The 20,568-nt window shown below is 37.2% G+C and overlaps 1 protein-coding gene across 5 annotated transcripts in view; it reads left to right on the top strand.

Moving 5' to 3' along the window:
• The window catches only part of ICA1 (islet cell autoantigen 1), a 69,260-nt gene that overhangs the window by 35,951 nt on the left and 12,741 nt on the right, over positions 1-20,568 (top strand). For all 5 annotated transcript variants that reach the window (XM_085050801.1, XM_085050805.1, XM_085050804.1 and 2 more), the window contains 4 exons: positions 7,787-7,912; positions 8,095-8,193; positions 15,567-15,661; positions 17,662-17,711. In XM_085050801.1, coding sequence (XP_084906927.1) covers positions 7,787-7,912; positions 8,095-8,193; positions 15,567-15,661; positions 17,662-17,711 — 370 coding nt within the window. The remainder of the gene's footprint in view (positions 1-7,786; positions 7,913-8,094; positions 8,194-15,566; positions 15,662-17,661; positions 17,712-20,568) is intronic.

Below are 20,568 nucleotides of genomic sequence, written 5' to 3'. Positions count from 1 at the left end.
AGGCATGCAGGAGTAGTATTTTGTGATGTTCATCTGCTGATTTGGACCGTCCTTTAACTCTTCTTTTGAAATACATAGCAGCTGGCTAGCAAGGCTTTTCCAGAAAACATGTGGAGCTTCCCAAAGCTGGATTAGGTATGAATGACCAAGGGGGTAGGTGTGTGCACATGGCCAACTTCTGGTAAAAACCAAGCCAAAATAGTGATGAGAATTTTGAAGAGTCACAATGGCTCTCCTTAAAGAACTGCCGTAGACCATGTCCTATTAAGACATTTGAAATCACAAAATCAGGGAAGATATGATACACTTTTTGGTGCTTTGTGGAGCTTAAAATTTTGTTATGCACAGATATCCAAATATTTCTAATAGAGTGTTTTTAACATACTGGGAAAAAAAAAGTAAATTAAGTAAATTGTAACAGGTTTGAATGACAAAGTTTGCATGAAAGCTGCTGGGTTTGAGAGAATAACCTTTTGGTTATAATGTGACTTTTCACTATTTTATTTCTCTAGACTTCTTCATTGTTGCATAAGGAGAGCACAATACAAGTTTAAGTCATGTAGATTTGATGGTTCTGACTAGAATAAAAATGTCAGTATTAAGTGAAAAAATATTTTGATCAACTTATACTGACTTTATGTTCATTCTGTTTGTAGACAGTTATGTTTCATACTGAGTTGTTGGGCAGAGAAACATGATTATTCTGGTCCCAGTAAATACAGTGAAATGCAGCTACTGTTATACTAATCCATGTTAAGCTGCATTTGTCTATATTCTGTTATGGAGCAATATAGCATTGCTTCTGCCTTTTTTCTTAATTTTCTTTTGTGTACTTTAGAACTCTTCTTCTATTGCTTACGTTGAGTTCCAGAACTGTCATGAACAATTAAGTCTAAAATCTCTGGGTAATTATGGCAGGTAATTTTCTAGTAGGTATTTGCAATTATTTCAATTGGCATTGATTTCATTGGATTATGTTGGATATCACTGTGTTGTTGGATATCACTGTGAAATATTTTATTTGTTTTTCACAACAAATGTTTGAGCCATTAGCAAAATGGTCTTTGGTGGCTTAAAAGTATTTGTGTTGCCTTTTGTCTGTGATAGATTTGCCTTGTTCAACTCTGTATATAATGAGAGATTTCTACCACTTCAGGACATCAGAAAGTTGTATAATCTTCCTTTCCAGAATCTCTCTCTTGCAAGGCAACTGAGTTAGTACATCTTTAGTTCAGCTTTCATTTATCTGCTGTCTCTCCACATGAATCTGCCAAGGCATTTAAGCTACCTCAAAACAAAACATAGCATTTTTGACAGCTGTTTCAGTTATTTGCTTGTACTGCTGTAGCAACTGGATGTCTGAGTCATAGGCAGCAGCTCGACTCCACTAGTTTTGCATAGGAAAAAAAGGCAGGAGTCAGTAAGCAGGTGTGCCTGCAGTTTTTCCCTCTCCTCAAACAGACATAACTTCTTTTTCAAAGCTGACATGCCAGTTGTTCTCTTGCAGCAGAAAGGCAGACAGTACTTTTCATAGAATCATAGAATGGTTTGGGTTGGAAGGGACCTTAAAGATCATCGAGTTCCAACCCGCCTGTCGTGGGCAAAGACATCTTCCACAGGCGGTGTTTGGTTGATTTCCAGAGTGAGACTGGTAGACATGCAATGGTAATTAAGTCCTTTATATGAATTGCAACATCACTGCAAATTTGCTTAGTCAGGCTTAATAGAGTGAGATACATAGGGCTTTTGCACAAGCACAGACAATCATCACTAAGTCCAAAATGGGAAATTTAAGAAAGGTATTATTGGAACTTGTTCTGCACTGAAATTGTCTTAGTTCAAATTTCAAGAATAGTTTAATTTCTTGAACAAATGTGATGTACATCTGCTCAGCTTCAGACTTAAAGATATCATTTGGATCTGTTTATACTGTCCAAGTAGTTTTCCCTTTTAGCTAAACGTGGCTCACTTTAAAAATTTCATCTCCCAAAAGTAATCTATACTACTGTTTCTCATCAGATCGTAAATGAAGATTTTAATAACCAAGGTTGAAGCAGATGAACAGAAGTATGCCAACTCTTCTTTAACCATTGTTTTTATGTGTTATTCTTAAAAAATGATGGATGCAATAAATATTATTCCAACCCAAGAGAACAGTTGAGTCAAAGTACAGTCTGCAAAATGTAGAATATACCAAAGCACACAGAAATGAGGTTTCATACAGCGTAAGGCATTGGAAGTCTTTACACTGCACATGGAAAAGTTTAGTTACAGGCATTATTTTTATAAAACTTTACCTTTTCTGTTCTCTGACTGCATATCATCAATCTTGAATTAAAAAGAAAAGGAAAAATAAATCAGTAGGTACTTAGTTACACTCATGCGAAAGTGTAATGGGTGCTCCTTATCAAAATATCGCTCAAGCTATGAAGTCACTACTGTTTGTGTGAACTGAGAATCTAGTTCCTTATGTTTTCTCTGCTATATGCAGAAGTGCTGTGGGTTGTGTTCTATGCAAAATACTTGGTTCTCAAACTACAGTTTGATTTCATTTTCTCATAGTCTTTACAACAGTCAGGTATGCCAGAAGGTGTTATACTTATTTAATGCAAAGATTTGTGCTGATTCCATCTGCTGGTAGAGTTTACCCAGAGCCCTGAACAGGAAGGTTTGTTACATTTCAGGTGTTTTTCCCTCTTGGTTTATTTACCCCCCTCCCTTCAGCCTATACACACACTGTGCATGCTTTTCAGATCGGGTAAGTGAGAGGGTGGGCAACAAATTAGACTAAAAGCATCTGTTTCTTCTTCTATGCTGGAAATGCTGAGACAAAAATATGCTGTATTTAAAGTGAGTTAATGCATTTATCTGACATGAGTTAATTTTGGAGATGATGCTTCACTAGCTGAATTGTCCCTGAAATTAGGCTACTACTGAAAATAAATTTTGCATTTTATAGGAGACTAAAAGAAAGTAGGAAATAGATGTATGGTAGAGAACATGAAGATCCCTTGAAAATACATGACAAATGAATATTTTAGTAACTGAACATATTGAACAGAGTTTTTTTTACTATGCCTGAGCATTTTTTTTAATGTTAGCAGCTTGAAGATTAGAATTTTTCTGTTAGAGTAAAGATTTCCAGCATACATGCTGGAAAGCAGCTCTGTGGAGAAGGATCTGAGGGTATTGGTGGATAACAAGCTGTCCATGAGCCAGCAGTGCCCCTGTGACCAAAAAGGCCAATGGTGTCCTGGGGTTTACTGGGAAGAATATTGCCAGCAGGTCAAGAGAGATGATCTTGCCCCTCTGCTCAGCCCTAGTGATGCCACACATAGAATATTGTGTCCAGTTCTGGACTCCTCAGTGAAAAAGAGACATGGAGCTCCTGCACTGAGTCCAGTGGAAGGTGACAAAGAAAATTTAGGGACTGGAGCATCTCTTTTATGAAGAAAGGCTGAGAGAGCTGGGCCTGTTCACACTCTGGAAGAGGTGACTGAGAAGGACCTTGTCAATGGCTCTAAGTGTCTGAAGGGAGGGTGCCCAAAGGATGGACCAGGCTCTGCTTGGTAGTGCCAAGCAATAGGACAAGAGGCAACAGGCAGAAACTGATGCACAGAAAGTGTCACCTGAATATGAGGAAGAACTTCTTTACCGTGCAGGTGACCATGCACTGCAACAAACGGCCCAGAGAGGCTGTGGAGTCTCCCTCATTGGAGATATTCAAGAACCATCTGGACACAATCCTTTGCCATGTGCTCTGGGCTGGTCTTGCTTGAGCAGGGAGGTTGAACCAGAGGACCCACTGTGGTCCCTTCCAACCCGATCCATTTTCTGATAATGTTTAAGAAACTGCATTAGCAAATATTTGCCCTTACAGTCAAGCATTCTAGAATTTGACTTTTAAGTCTCCAGGATTTAGGATTGTAGCATTTCTTTATTTACTTCTATATTTCAGTTCTTTGAAATTATTTCAGGTTTATGTGGCATCTTATAGTTTATCAAGCTATTGATTGAATAAGATGCTGCTTTCCAAATTCATGTTTTCTTGTGTGCTCTCTATGAATATTGTGCTTAGATCTTTGCATCGGGAAATTAAAAGCAGGTTGCTGCTTTGAAAAAGTAGTGCCATAAGATTTTCTTGTACAGTGTAACTCTCACATTTAGCACTTACAGTTTCAGATGCTTAGAAGCTCGTTCATCATAAAATGTTCAAGGAGTGTTTGGATCAGGGTAGTTCTCCTAGAGTCAGTAAAATCCTGACAATTTTCAGACCAGGATTTTCAAGAAATTATGTATATTCAGCTTTAATAAACTTAAATATATGGGTAGAAATTTAAAGGACTGAGACCACAGTAACATCCTGTTTCTCGTGTCTTAGAGATTAATTGCAGAGAAGAGAGAAGATTAGTATGTATTAGATCAGCTTTCCCTTGAGCAGAAAACCAAAGGTTCATTCTGATAACTGGTGTGGTATTAAGTAGATTGTACTTTGTGAGCACTAAGATTTTATACCTGAGTCCCGAAGCCAACAAGTAATCTTAAAAGATGTCTAATAATAATTTCAATTGAAAATTGAAATTATTGGCATTTATTGGCACCGATAAAAAGCAAAAGGTCATGTTGATGTAGTATGTGGTGCTCTTTCTTGGTTATCCTGCACTGCTGTTAACAAAAGGAGAATACTTTGCTCAATAAAAATTCAATATATCAAATAAACCTAAAAGCATCCTTAATTTAATAGTTTTCATAGTATCACGTCTTTCCTGGTTGGCAAGAGAAATGTGTAGCATTTGGTAACACAGCATTAAGTATCTTGAATCATCTGTATGAGCATGGTAAACATATGGGTTTATATTCCACAATGTGTTGTGGATCACCTCTTTCTCTTCATGAATGCTTTTAGCTTTTAAAAGAGACACTAATTACATGTTCAGTTAAGATAAATGCTGACCTTGTTCTTTGCTAAATATCCCTGAAGAATGTATGCAGGAAGACTCAACTCAAACTTTACAGGTGCTTTTGTTCTATGGATTTTTTTTCTCCTTTCTTAAGGAGTTGGAGTAGGAATCAATAATTATATTTACTAGTACTTTTTTTTTTTTTTTTTAACTTGTGGCTCACCATCTCTGACAGAGTATTTATATTCCCCAAAACTAATATTCTTTGCTTACTTGGACTTTCAGTCTTTAAAGCCACAGCTGTTTGTACTGTGCTTTCACTAGTGCTGTGATACACCATTGTAAAGTATAGTTATATATGTTACACATTTGCATCAGTTGAATTTCTCTGGATTTTCATGGCTGTAACTGAGATTAGGGGGGTTTTTTAAGCCCTACAACATTGCTTACTTAAATCCCTACCTGTTGCAGCGATTCTTTATGGCAAAAGATATATGTAATCCCATGTTTGGATTTCAGTTAGAAGTTCCTTTTTGCACAGGACCACAATTTTTTCACAGCTCTCCTTTTCACACTGACATTGTAAATCTGTGCTCTCAGGCACTTGCAGCTAAAGCAAATAAAAGATTTGAGGACCTAACACAGGACAAATGTCTTAATCCAGCACTTCTACACTCCTCCTGCCACTGCTCCTATCCTCCTTCATTGCTGCTTAATTTTGGAGGTCCATAAGCTCTTTACCAATGTGCTGTTTTGACTAGACAGCCATGCCTGGAATGGCACGCCTAGCATGGATATCATGGTGCCTTGCTTGGTCTTCCGTTTCCCACAAGCTAAAAGAAGTGTAGCAATCCTTGGGAATCCCAAACTAAGAGGCAGCCTCAGTTCTTGCCAGCATAGCTCCAACTGGGTGGGACTTTTCACAAAATTTCGTACCATCTAGTAGATATCTTGGCAGTAGCTGCTCCTTGCTTTTTTTGTCATAGCTTAGCATTTGTCATGCTTGCTTAGGAAGTGGAAGCCATTGGAGCAATTTCCTCCTTCCTGAGGAAATTGAAATCTGTCTCCACGTCACGAAAACATCTAACTACCTACGAAGTCTTCCATCTTCTGGAGACCCCACCCTTTTTGAGCTCTTCAGCATGCAAAGATAACAAACAAGTCATCAGTAAGATGTTTTACTCATGTGGTTAGAGCACTGGATCCAGTCAGAAGTTTCAGTTGTAGTTATTATTACCAGAACTCAAGTTTTGATTCATTGGTTGCTTGTTGTCATATTTGGAGTTACCCTGGAAGACTTCCTCTTCTGGATGAATGCAGTAACCACGAAGCTATTTTGTAGAGTTAGAGTGGCACTGCTCTTTACTAAAAAATTAATAATTGTTTGTTATTTTTTTTTTAACATCATCCTTTTCTGTGATTAAAATCTCACCTGTAAGATTCTGTGTTTATGAGAAATTTGGAGTTGTGATAATTTCTTCCTCATGAACTGATCAGGCTGATGCAGAATATTGCTTATGCAGAGCTGATGTGATCAGTGAAATAAAGTTGCCACGTGTCCAGTAATCCCAGAGTCCCACAGCTTGTATGAGTAGGTCATCTGATGAATTTGATGCAGATCTTTGGCTGGTTTTCTGCCTGGTTGGAAGTCTTGTATAACCTAAGTTTGGGAAAATAAGATTGGAAGTACAGTAACCATAATGTTTCTGATTGCATTATGAGACATATGTATTTGCTCTTACGGTGCAAGGAATTTGCAGCACAGTTCCAGATTTGCTTCTGAAGATCAGGAGCATACAAGACTGCCAAATCTTTGATCAAGTTGGCATATTCTGGACAAAATGAGTTTACTCTTGGAGTTAGGCCAGAAAAGGAAAGAAATGTATCATTTACATTCTGTAGTTTGTTTTCACTGTGAAACATTTTAGCTTTTTTGGTAAATACTTTATTTTAACTGTGTAAGAGTTATGGGACATTCATGATGTTTTGTGGTTTGATTGTTACCCATTGCATTGGAAGAAAACTAGAACAAAATTTGTTAACAGAATTTAAACAAATTTCTTTCATTAATATAGTATTTGGATAGTGTGCAAAGCTGTCACAAAAATGGGAAATCCTGGATACAAAATGCCTACCTCAACCTTCTACCCTGATACCAAATTATGTCAGTTGTCACACAGGTGTAGTTTGTGGAACAGGGAGTTATACATGTACTTGATGTACATGTGTGTGTACTTAATGGGGTAGAAGAATAGTTTGGTAAACTAAAGCCCTTTGAAACTGAAATTGTTAGTTCCTAGGAAAAGGGGACTTGATATTACTCTGATAGCAATCAACAGGAAAGGCACTCCTATTTTCAAAGGAAAACTTCAATGAGTGAAATTTTTGTAGTAGTTCGAAGATATTGAAGTGCTATATCATTGCAGATAGATTTTAAACTTTGTCAGCGCAATTTGTCTCTTGCTATAGGTACATGGAAATGTCTCTTACTATGCGCCTGAATATTATGTAGTAAACTTTTAGCTCCAGGTTTGTTGGTTGGGCTTTGAATTTTTCTTTTTTGAAAGAGATACCAATATGAGCATGTTTTCCAGTTCTTCTCAGGATATATTTTATACTAATATCCATCATAAAACAGGGGTTAGAAAACAAAAATTCTTCACTGAATGTATTACAAAAAGCAATAACAGACAAGATCATAAGAGTACCATTTATCAGCCTGTTTTATCTTCATTTCAGTGGGATTGATGAAAATATAAATTGTAACTGAGTCTGTTCAGTTGTCTATCAGTTGTCTGATTTCCCTAGAGTTTGTATTAGTTTGCTCTTTCATTAAAAATGGAGAAAAAAAATCACTACATGAACAATTGTCCCTTTGTTTGAAGGTTCAAGCGCAAGTGCGACATGCAAAACTCAACTTTGACAAACTGAAGACTGATGTATGTCAAAAAGTGGATCTTTTGGGAGCGAGCAGATGCAACCTCCTTTCTCATGTGTTAACAACATATCAGGTATCCAAGGAAAATGTTGACCTCTGAAAGAATGTTTTCCTGTTAATGTGGTTTTTTAAGAGGTTACCATGGCAATATTCAACTGTTAGAATATGCAACTAGTATTGGAGGGAAGATGTGAAATTTGCACTGAAAACAGATTTGTGTTAACATTGGCACTGAAATTTTACTCTACCTTACAGACAACACTGCTTCATTTTTGGGAAAAAACTTCACACACGATGGCAGCCATTCATGAAAGTTTCAAAGGTTATCAGCCATATGAATTCACTATGTTAAAGGTAAGGAATGTATAGATATATATGTTTGCCCAGTGATAACAAATAAGAGATCATACCAGGATGTAGAGAGCACATGTTGATATCTTTTCTATACGTTTTCTGACACTTTTATCCCTGTCTTGTCTTTTCATTTAAATACAGGTTTTCTGTTTAATGTCCTGACTAGTAGGATCAAAAACTGTATGTATAGTGCAGTGACTAAGAAATATTTCAAAGGAAGACATTAAGGGCTGTACTTAAGTATGTGTTTTGAATACTAAGCGGGATTGTGTTTTCTCATTCATCTAGGAGAATTAGGGATTTATGTTGCTCTCCAAAATCTCACTAGTGAATTAAAACTATTTTGCCATTGTATCTGTTTTTCACACTCTTTAAGAACACCTTTTTTGGATTGAATATGAGTACGTCAGTGCTCAGGGTTCCTCCATCTGTACTCACTTTTTAACCCTTTACTGGGAAGTACTGTTTTGTAGAGTAATGTTATTTGCTGATTTTTTGTAAACTTTCAGTATGGCATACGTGCAATATCTGACTGAAGTCTGAGTTCACAGTTTTGCCAAGTATCTAAAAATAACCACTAAGCATTATGTGTTTTCCTGGTCATGCCTTTCCCTGCATATGAAACTGCTCTGTGTGTTGCAGTTTGAGGCTCAGTAGAGGAATGGGAAAATAGTGAAAAACTTCATGAACCTTTCACTTATCCTCCTATAGAAGTCTTTGTCCTGTAGTTATTTTGGGCAGTGCAATAACTACTTGGTTGGCTACTGTTTGCATGAAAGAAAAATAACATGTTACAGAGGTCTGATGGAAGGGTTGCCATGGGTGGGAGAGTGAGGAATGAACAACATGCAGCAAAGCCACTCTTTGCTTGGAGAGACAGCCCAGTTTGAAAATGATTGCAAGTCATAACCTCAGTCCATTAAATGCTTGTACATATGATGTGTACTAGTGGAAATTGGGCTACATGATATCTTATAGCCTATGGCTACCCCTGAGCTTCTGGAAAAGAAGCACCTGAAGGTATAAGGAGTAATTTCACTACCAAACCTGTCTGTACATGACTGTGCTATATTCAGAGATGTTTTTTTAGAATGTGGGTTGGGAGGGAGCAGTTTCTGATTTTTGCCTAAAGAGGTTGTGGAGACTATTAATTCTGCAGCTTGAGACATCAGGGCAGACCAAACAAAGAAATTTCAGGCTCAATCTTTCCTGAATGAAGATGTTTATAAACTGTTTCATCTTACCCAGCCTCTGAAGAATCCTGTCTTGCAGAAGTCCTCATTTTCTATGAAGCTAACGTAACTTTAAGGTTCTTTCTTTCACAGTCCACATCATGGACAATGGGTTTTAGTCAGAGTTTACAGTCAGGTTTCAGCAGGAGACAGTTGGGCATAGCTATCCTGACATTGCTACAAGTGTCTTCAGAGTCACCTGTGAAACTCCAAACCAGGGAAGAAAGTCCCCCTCCCATTGCAGCCTGGCTTTAGCCTGGGCACTGTGCTGGTGGGCTCTTCTCTTACCTCCCTGATGTTGAAAGCTTTCTGAGGATGTTTTTATCTTTGCTTTGATCCAAAACAATGTCAGTCTAATTTGTGTAGGTAGCCTGTATTGTTGCTGGATATTTACTCTTCGTGCTCTTTTGTATCTAAAAATTTGATTATTTGAACAACATACCTGCTGTTTCAGGACATATAGTAACATTTGGACACCTTGGAGAGAAACTTGGAAAGAAAATACACCTGTTTTGGTGTACCTTTGTGATGGAGGATGAGGGACATTTGGGGATGCTTGTACCTTTTGAACTTCCTCCTGTGAAACATTTCACTATTATTTAAATTAGAAATTAGATTGGCAATCTATGATAAAGAAACACCATCTGTATTGAGCCCACACATGTAACAAACGCTCCCTTGAAGCAAAAACTAGCTGTAAAAATGGTTGTGAATATTGTAGTGTGTTTAGGATGCAGCCTAACTTTGTTGTGAGAATCTTAACCAATTATGTTGCTCACCTCCTGCACTGAAAATATGTGATTTCCTGTTTTCACACTGATATGTATGCTGATAAATGATGCTAATCAGGAGATAGTTTTAAACTATAGAATGTTGTGTAGTTCTGTGCTTTCAGAAAACAGCTGCTTGGGAGTAAGACTATGTTACTAGCTTTTAGTATAAGTTTATTTCTTTCTGTCTCTAGAGTGTGGTATTATTTTCTATACCAGTCTTCTCCACAATCTCTTGTCCCCAGCTGTTAGTTTCTGATTGTTTACATTAAGTGGTTGCTCAGGGGATTAAATCAAAATCTGATGATTGCATCAGATGAGATTGTGTTCTCTAAGAGAATAGATGTCTACTGCTACTTCAGATGCATTACCAGGGTAAGTGACCTCTGCTTGTCACTTCTGAAGGGTGTGGTGAGTCCCATCTCTCCTCTGCTACACCTGGGTGTGGAATAACAATAGGTGATTATGGTTAGGGAACTGATCCCTACCAGTCATATCATATGTTCATGCCAGAGTAACTATATATTAAAAGGGAGCTGCAAACTAATTTCACATTGAGATTATGTGGTATTACTTTTTAATGAAGTGTAGTAAATAGCTATAGCTGATCTAAGGTAGTGTAGTTTCTGATGGAGAAACTTTTGGTTTAAAAACATTCCCAATGAAGATGCCATATCTGTTGTTGACTTTATTCATTGAAAATACAATCAGAATATATAGTGGCTTAAAATACACATAAAATATTTCAGTGTGCCCATTTCTACATTCAGTTGGGAGTTACTTCTTTTAAACTCTTTTCCCTGCCTTATCTCATAAAAAGGGTCTTTCTTAAATGAAAATTTTGAATTTGATGCTTGCAAATAATTGTTGTCTTTTGTGATTCCATAAAAGACAAAATCTTGCTCATACAAATTAAACTAAGCATATATTAATGTAGGATTAGTGTTTTACTTTAAAACAAGAAATTAATACAAGTTATTTTTGACTGAGATGTAGGTTGTCTTACTGAAAAATTAAGAGGTGCTATGAACTAGAATACTGCTATTTGTATTTTGTAGTGTAAATATATATTCATGTACCAGGTTTGTCTCAGGAAAGAGACTCTGAAACACCTCTTGGGATTGTTTCTGGAAAGAAAACATTGTTTTTAGAGATGTTTGCCAAACTGCCTTAATGAAAAGCAGCCCGTTTGTTTTCTTTGCTTCAGGGTATATGCAGAGAGCAGTATAATTGTGCTATTGCAGCTGTATTTCCTAACTCTGAGTTTTATGCTTGATGAAAGATGATTATTAATGTGCTAACAACTCTATGTATAGTGATGTAAAAGTATCTGTTACTGCATCCATTGCATTAATATTAGATGATGGGCTGCTGTTTTGGTAAAGCCTTTAAGGTTTCATTGTCTTGAAATTAACATGTATCAAATGAATTCAAGTTTATTTCATGGGTTACTTTTCATGAATAATACCTCCTTTTAGTTTCTGTTACCATTTATTTGCCTTAGTTACTTAATGAATATTTAGTTGCATTATTTACATTTAAATGCCAGAATGCCAAACTTCCTGGGGAGTTCATATCAGCCTAGAAATAATAATAGCCTGGTAAGGGAGTCAAAAGTTATAAATCTCAGTGCATCTATTTATTTCTGTGTAAAGTGGAATACTGCTGCCTGAGCTCCTTACATGGAGTTCTCCTTTGGAGTACTCTGTCCAAACACATACTACAACTCTGTTGCCTTCTGCTGACCTCTGCTGTAGTCTGGTATCCTCTCTCGTTTCTGTTTGTCACATCCTAACTTTATTCATAGACAAAGTCACCTATGATTTTGTATTTCTGAGGGTTTTGGGGAGGTTTGGTTTTTCTTTTCTTGATGAATGTCTGTGAGGAAATTCTGAAACAAACTGCTTTTCCTCTTCTTCTTCAGCTCTCCCTGCAAGTGAAATATATTTGAGTTTTTGTCTCCTCAGTGTTGTTGCATTTCTTCGTGAATGTTGTGTCATCTTGGGTTGTGTGCCTGGCTCCTGAGACTGCCTTTAGCTGTGTTGCTTTGATTCTTTCTCAGTCAAGAAGTGCATTAGTTGTCCGAGATTTGGGAGGAGCTGTGGGTGAGCTGAGTGCAATGTCAACACTGGTGATTTAACTGTGGAGGGCAGGTTTTATGTGCAGTCCAGATGATCTTGGCTTGACTTTAAAGCAGCCCAGATGCAGGTGAAGGAATTTAGTGAGTGAATAGCAGTCAGACATGGAGCCAGAGCTGGAACCAGAGTTAACTCTACAGTGGAGGAATTCCTTGTCAGCTTGGATGTTTAGTCTTGGTACTGGGAGCAGGTGAAATACCACTAGTTTAATTTTGGTGTTAGAGACAGGCACATCAGGCAGAGTAAATGACTGTGAACTTGCTCTGCTGGTGTGTATGGTCTTACTCTGATTTTTGTAGTCAATGAGAGATAAGGAAGCTTGGAAGACAGGTTTCTAACTATGCAAGGATCCTACCTTAAGCCACATACCTGGTGTAGCTCACCACAAAATCTGTGCTAGTCCACATGGGCAGCCAGAAGAGTGCTATGAAGTTATGCATCTGTCTGCTCTGAGCAGCCAGGGAGATGTCCAGCTGAAATGTGCTTTTTTTGGTCTGAATTCAGTCTGTGTCATCATAACTTTTTTTAATCACTACACACCTAGATGGTGAGACTTCTTCCCTTTTTTCTACTGTAAGCTGAAACAATTAAGAGAATATCATGGTTTCGTTTTTATGCCTGCTGACAGTAGAGATCATATTACTGTGGGTTCATGTTTAGAAAATGGTTGACAGTGGTTTTTTGACAATCAGTTTCATTTCATACTCATTCTCTAGCTTTCTTAAATCATTTTGAAAAGATACCTCAGTTTGTAGTGCATCTCAAAATACGGAGTAGAGGGAGGCAGGGGTAAGGAAAATAATTTCATCATCTGCTGTCTGGTTTTGACGGAATATTGTGGGAATTAAATTGTTACATTGAATTATTGCATCAAAATACAGCTGCTGATTTATAACAATTTTTATCATGATCTCCACTGAAAACAAAGCTGTATTTCAGAGCTATGTTTATTTTTCTAATACAGGAAATAGTAACTGCCATTATTATCATGCTGTTTCCTTCCCAAGGTACTTGTGAACTCCATTTCTATATGCTGTTTCCGTGATTTGATCACAGTCCTTTAAATATGGATTTCCTGAAACACTGATGAAGGAAGCTTCATAAAATACAGGTTCAGAAAATATATTCCCTGTATTTTTTTGGTGAATATGCAGAAGACATTACTTCTAATAATTTTCTTTAACTTGCATAATTAGGCAGTGGTTAAAGTAGTTCTGGTTTTTGTCCAAAACCTTTACAGCCTTTTTGGAGCAGGCTCTGAGGTGCTGTGCTTGTTGGCAGGCAGAGCACCACAACTGTTTCACCATCATCTCCTGATTACAGTGGACTTTGCATCATGTTGTGGAGGTGTCTAGTGTGGTTCAAGTGCCCAGAGCAGAACAGTCCCCATAATGCAGAGCTGCTGTCTTTCTCTAGACTGCACTTTTGTGCAAGTATAGTGGATATTTGTATGTTCTTGAACTCTAGTCCAGGTCTTCTAGGAGTCAGTGGAATAATTCCGATCAATTTTAATAGCGTAAGTGCAGTAGTTCAATAAATATCCAGTACAAATGCAGCTGGAGGGTGACATTCATACATAGGTTATCTAGCTGGGCTGGCTAGTGTCCTTACTCAGCATCCAAGAAGAAGTACACTTACATGGGATTCTGGTTAACACTGTCACAGTGTCAAAAAAAAGTGGCAACCACAGAACAAGGTTAATTTCTTTTAGGCCTTTTTTTTATTATTGTTGCTTTTGTGACCTACATCTTTTGACCATATCTGCAGTGCTGAGGGTGCTTATGACAAATTAATCAGCAGTTCTAGGTAGAATGAACTTACTGAGAGAAAAAAAAGCAACTGCAGTACATGACAGATCTAAAAGTTCACTTTCTAAAATACTGATGTGTAGATTCCTTATACAGATAACTACTGAAACAAGTAGAAACTGGAATGCTCCTTCTGGGGACTCCTCTGTCCTGGTTAACAGGGCAGTGCAAACAAGACCTGAAACATGTCTGGGATTGCTTTTCTTGTGACAGATGGGCTGGGCACTCTAACTTTTATTCAATCAATTAGGCCATGGTTTTTTGTTTTACTTTTCTCACAAAACACATTAATGTTTTGTTCAAATGCCAGATGCAAAACCACTACATTTTTGTGGTTTTTAAGTTTTGTGCATAAGATGACTTCTCTGTTTTACCCTTAGCTTTCTGGGGGGCATGAGAAGTTGGGGTGAGATACGCTACAATGACTATCATGGCAACTTTAATAAATTTAATTACAAATGGCCAAGGCTATTCACAGGTAACATAGTTTTATTTTTCAGAAGCTGAGTTGGACTTTAGAAAGAGGAAATTTTTTTCACCGTCACAGCAAAACCATTTGATATAGAGATATTTACATTGCTAACATCTGCTATTACTTAATTACTGTGTTCCTTTATTTAATTTTCAGACAGAATTTCTAATTGATGCATAACAGTGACGACCAGTAGTACATTTATCACTTCAAAGAGTCAGTCTGCAATGCTTGTGTTGGCTTGTTCACATCTCCAGCTTTTGGTTATGAAAGTGCTGACTTTGAAACTGCATGTCATTATCTTGTAGCACAGCCTTTCAGATTGCAAAGGGACAGCAGGGTTGCACAGTACCACACCTGGTCTTTGTCAAACTATCATCCAAGATTTTAACCCTTGTTTTCAGATTCTGGATACAAGCAGTATCTTCCCACTACCTTTGAAGTTGCTGAGTTTATGTGAATGGTTGTGTTGGGGGAAAAAAAGAGAATAAATAAGAAAAGAAGCAGTATATGATGAACAAACAGATGTAAAGAGTTAATTTTTCTCATGTTCAAAAAAGAAAAGAAGAAGGAAAAAAATAAGCGAACTTCCAAAATAGCAAAGAAACATTCCATCAGTGCCTGCTTTGCACGTGGTATAGATAGATTTACTTAGAAATATTGGAAATATTTACTTAGAAATATTTGCTTTGAAGTATTAGAACATGAGTTTAGAAGTAGCTGGGTGTCACCTTCTTGTATAAAGTGTGTTCACAGACTCAATTTGAATGACTCTCTTCTAACATTTTTTTATCTTGCTTGTTTGAGTCAGATATAGTTTTGATAGAGTGCAAAACCATTCTTTCTTGATTTCTCATGGTTCTATAATCAGGTTTGGTTTTAAATAACACACTTTAGCTTCCCTGATTCTAATTTGTTTTCTTCTTTACATATATATTATGGTTATGATCTAGAGCTTGCAAGATCCTGTGAACAAACTAACAGAAAAAGCAGAAAAGGAGGACCTGCAGACAGAGAGCACCAACTCAGTGGAAGATCAGCAGAGTCAGTAAGTCACATCCTGTATATTAAAGTAATAAGTATTTTTGTCTATAATCCGCGTCTTGGTTGCTAAAGTCACCAAACATGTAGAGATATAGACACAGCTAGTCTAATTCTACTGATTACCTCAATACAAAAATTCCTGTAATGTTGTAATATGTATGTGAAAACAAATAAACCTTATGGTGAAATTAAGAGCTTTAAAAAGGCCCATAAAACCCTACATGCTTTTCATCTTTCCTAGCCTTCTTTTTTTTTTCACCTTTTGTTTCATTTTTTCTTTATTAAAAAATGGTAAACAGCTATACATGGGAGAAGATATATGAGCATTGTATTTCTCCTTTCAGCAGCATCTCCTTTCACCTGGGAATAGGATATAGATTACTGATTGCTCCGAGCAGCGATTAGTTTTTGTAATGTATACAGCATCAGTTAGTAATCCAATGAAGCAGTAGGTACTTAGTGTAAAGTACATCTGAGTGAGCTGATGCTGTCAAGTTTTGAGTTACCTGTAGCTCTGAGCTGAGAGAGACTTGTGAATGGACTGCTGTGGGGAAAGGAGAACAGGAGAAAGAGATGCGATCCCTCCCCTACCTGACCATCAGGATTCGGTTGCTAGGAGATGCAACGTTGATATAATCCTGCAGCCACCTGTTGTTTTGACTATCCCTGTTTAAATGAAGCACCCAGCAAAGGATCAGTTGTCAAAAAGCAGAGAACAGCTTGACTGATTAGTGGATTTTGCTTGGCTATTTATAATAATGGATTTTTATAGAGTTTAGGTTTTCAGTCCTTTTTCTTGTTTAGATTCAGAACCACTGACCAAAACCAGTTTATAAATTGGTCAGATTTGGTGCTGTTCACATTAGAAAGGATTTGACCAAGTACCATTTGGCAGGTGGTTGTCTCCACAGCACTTCCTTCCATCTGTTGCTTCCCATGTGACAGTAATAAACAATTTAATAAATAGCTCTTTTCCTCAATGTTGAATATAAAGTTCTAGAATAAATGTGTGATTTATGCAAGATGTGGGCGTTGCCACCTACCAGGAAATGCATCAGATGCCATGTCATGGTTGTACTTGTGTTTATTTATGGATTATTTTTGTCCTTGTCTGGCATAAAACTGAAGGAAAAAATATTTCACCATTTTGCTGTCTAAAACCATAAACAAACATCTAAGATTTGAGAAGAATTACACAAAACAAAGGTTTTAAAATCCTCATGGACTTTCCATTCACAGTAAACATTCATTGTGCTAGAATTTGGCCTGAGTCTAATTTTCCTCTACCATAGGCCTACCCCCAAGAGCAGGGGAGGTGACTCCTTCTGTCCTGTCACTAGAGGATAGGAGGAATGTGCCCACACAGTCCTTTTCACCACCACATCAGCCTTGTGGCTGCTTCATTTTCTGCTCTTTGAATGGCTTTACACAAAGTAATAACAGTTAGAAAGTATTCTTCATTAAAGGTATGACCTTTGCATACGAATTGCATATAAACTACACCTTTTTTTTTTCCTGTTAAGAGCTCTTTTCATCAACGCTGCTGATCTGTTATTTTAAAAATCTGCTGACATGGGACAAAACTCTCCTGACTGTTGATTGGTAATTAGTTTCTGTTATACAGAGAGGTGCAAAGTGGTTGGTTGCCTTTTTCTGAGGGCAGGGGGGAGGCACTGGGGAACAGTTGTAGCTCCTTCATGATAGTTATGAAAGACCAAATCTGTAAAAGCAGAACACACAATTTTTTTCATTACAGATTTAGTCAGACTAAAAATGAAAGGTGGTAGGTTTTGATAGTTAAATCTAATTTTAATTTTCGACAGACTTCTGCCAATGAAATAATAAAAGGTAATAACAGTCCAGCAAATGCAAGAGTCCATCTGTTATTACTGTTTATTTGTTCCTGATATGAATGGGTAATGATTTGACCAAAAAGAGGAAAATGTATTATTTTAGAGCCTTAGAATTATTTTCCCAATTTTTTTCTTATTCTTTCTAATTAAGGTTGATTTCATTAGATGAGGAGAGCCATACCAAGGAATCAAGCTATTCAGGTATTTTATTTTATGTTATCATAACTCCATAAGTGCTGTAACACTTTGGGTTTTTTGTTTGGTTTGCTTTATTTCCTTTATCAGCTTCACCCAGCAAACTTCTCCCTACAAATGCATAAAACCTAAGGCAAGGTGAATCTGTTAAAACTAATCTCTTACATGTTACATCCCACTGCATTTCATTGCATCATTCTCAGATAAGTCAAATAGCTTGTGTTCCAAATCCTAATTCTTGCACAGGTCGTGTACCCTTCAAGAAAGGGACCTACAGGTTAGTAGATGAGACAGGGGAAGTGTGCCACTTAGCTCACCAGTTTGTTCCAGTGATTAAACTGTACTCCATGAAAAACATGACAAATCCAGTGGAACTTCTGCCCAAAAGCCAGGCAAGGTCAGATTCAGCTGCTGCCAATGACCTTATGGTTTGTTATAACCCAGTGACACAGCCAGGCTCCAATCGGAGGTACACAGTGAAAGAAAGGAGGGAATGGATGCAAGTGACAGAAAGGGAAATTCTGAGTACATACTAAGAAACAAGTGCTTGCAGTGAGAATAGTGAAGTGCTGGAATAAATGGGAGCTTCATCCGTGGAGATCTTCAAGATGATCTAACTTTGTCTACTAGATCAATGGAGAATAATTTTAGTATTTTATATTCTGTCCTTCATGAAGATACTGAGAAGGTAGTACATGAAAGTCAAGACTACTCTCAAATCTTTATTTCAATGGGTTAATTGTGTTGATGTCTTGAAGTCATCACCTCATCTTTATTTTTGAAGTTTTTGTTTCCATTCCACTTTACAACATCCCTTTTCAAATATGAAATACTGGACTACAGATAGTTGCTGTTGTTCTCACCTGTCACATTTCTAGAAGGTAAAATCACATTCCTGTTTCTGTATCCAAGAAGGACATCCCATTTTGCTGCAACATCAAGTTCAAATCTCATATCTGAATGCATTATTTACCAAGACTGAGTTTCTTTTAGTCACAGTTTTCCAGGATTCATTTGTCCGTTCTACAGCATGGTTTATATTCCTTATTCCTAGAGATATAACTTATGACTTGTTGGTATTAATTTCTCCCAGCTCTGACTACAGAAAGTGAATGACCGGACTGACTGACCACCCCTAATGGTCTGTTAGTTGTTTGCACATTTTTTTCAGGAGTGATTTTGTGTTTACTTCCAGATGACTGCTAAAGCCATTGAATAGCAATGTATAAAACAGTAAGCCTTGCAGATCTAAACTAGAAACACTTCTACTTTGCAATTATTTCTCCTAACAATGTGTTTTTGACATCTGTTAGTTGTCACGTTCCTAATCCATTCAATATGTTCGTTATACATGTTACATAGTGCTAAGTTTTTAGCTGGAAGCCTGTGCAGTACAAAGTCAAGTTGTTTCTAAACAAATATCTTTACTAAAAAAAGCTCATCGTTTGATTGAATAATTAAATTAGCTGCTTTTTTTTCAACTAGGTCTGCATTTCATAAAAACAACAGTAAATTATTATAGGGGTATTTATTATGCTCACATTCTTTTGCTGAATCCCATACTGAATGGCATTCTGTTAATTTATTAACTGGGAGTAATGGTGATCTACCAGTCTGTAGTAACTTGCAGTTACTTCAGTCACCCTGTGTAGTTATTGTTGTTGTTTGGGTTGTTTTTTTGTAATACTGGCACAATATTAGAACTTTTCCAGTGTTTTGAAGTTTCATCTATTTTGCAGTTAATTAGATGAGATATATCTTTGACAAGATACTTTGATATTCATGGCTATAAAATCTTACATTTTCTTAGCAGATGTTTCCTAGAATCTCAGTTACTTTTGGACTGTAAAATATTTCACCATAATATAAACACCTTGTTCAGTGTCTTTCTCCATCACCCCTAAAAGGAACTGAAGTGTTTTGAAATACTTCTAACTGCTCTTCTAAATTTTTCCATCCTTATACACTAGCAGGTCTGTGCCATTGCTAAGATTTTTCTCTTAAACTACCCTGTATGTTCTAAAGTCATACAGAATGCTTCTAGTGAGGGAGCTCTGTTGCTTCTTAGTTTTTCTCACCAGCTATTTCCAGTTCATAACTTCCATTTTTTTATCATTTGCTCTGCATTTTCCCTTACTATACTACAGATGCCTTTAAGATTGGCTCCATCATGTTTACCACTCAACTAAGGCAGACTTTCAGCAACAGTTGTACCTTTTTCATTACAGAATTGTGGCCACCCATATCCCACCTGTCATGCACTTCAGTTTCTGATTTTCTTTTCCCCTCTGCCAGACAGTTTGGGGTGGGTGTTTTCCCCTTTAGCTTTGTGCACTGTGCTTTTATGAAAGCATCATGTATATTTGTTCATGTGTGTTTATCCCTCTCCTGTCTGTGTCTATATAGAGTGTAATCAGATGTGCTCATGGCTTCTTAAAGGACCAGTTGATTCTAGTGCTGGTGGCACATTTCTGTCCTAGCAAAGCCTTATTAAGATAATACGATACAAATAGCAAGCTGTTCTGTTTCATTGAGTTCTGAACACACCTTGAAGTTTCTCTTGGCAGGGATTAGCAATTCTCTTGAAAGGGTTTGGGATTCAATTTTTATTGCCCAGTAGAGAATTCTATTTCACCTTTCCAGCCTCTTGCGTGAGGCTTCCAGCAGATGGGCCTTCCAGTTCTGGCAAATACTGTGGCCAAACCCTTCCTTTGCCTTTAGAGCTACAGACTTAATTGTCTAGGAACTAGATTTCCTCTACAGTTAATGAGGGGGAGAAAGGCATATTCAGCAGTAACTCAATCCTTTTGTTTTGCTACGTCTTAAATGGGATTAATCACCTGACAGAGGTATCTTTGTCTTC

The sequence above is a fragment of the Lichenostomus cassidix genome, chromosome 2, assembly GCF_008360975.1.
Source record: "Lichenostomus cassidix isolate B80296 chromosome 2, HeHo_3.0, whole genome shotgun sequence".
NCBI classification, from domain to species: Eukaryota; Metazoa; Chordata; class Aves; order Passeriformes; family Meliphagidae; genus Lichenostomus; species Lichenostomus cassidix.
The sequence above is the reverse complement of the archived record's forward strand: the minus strand, read 5'-3'. Positions and strand labels throughout refer to the sequence as shown.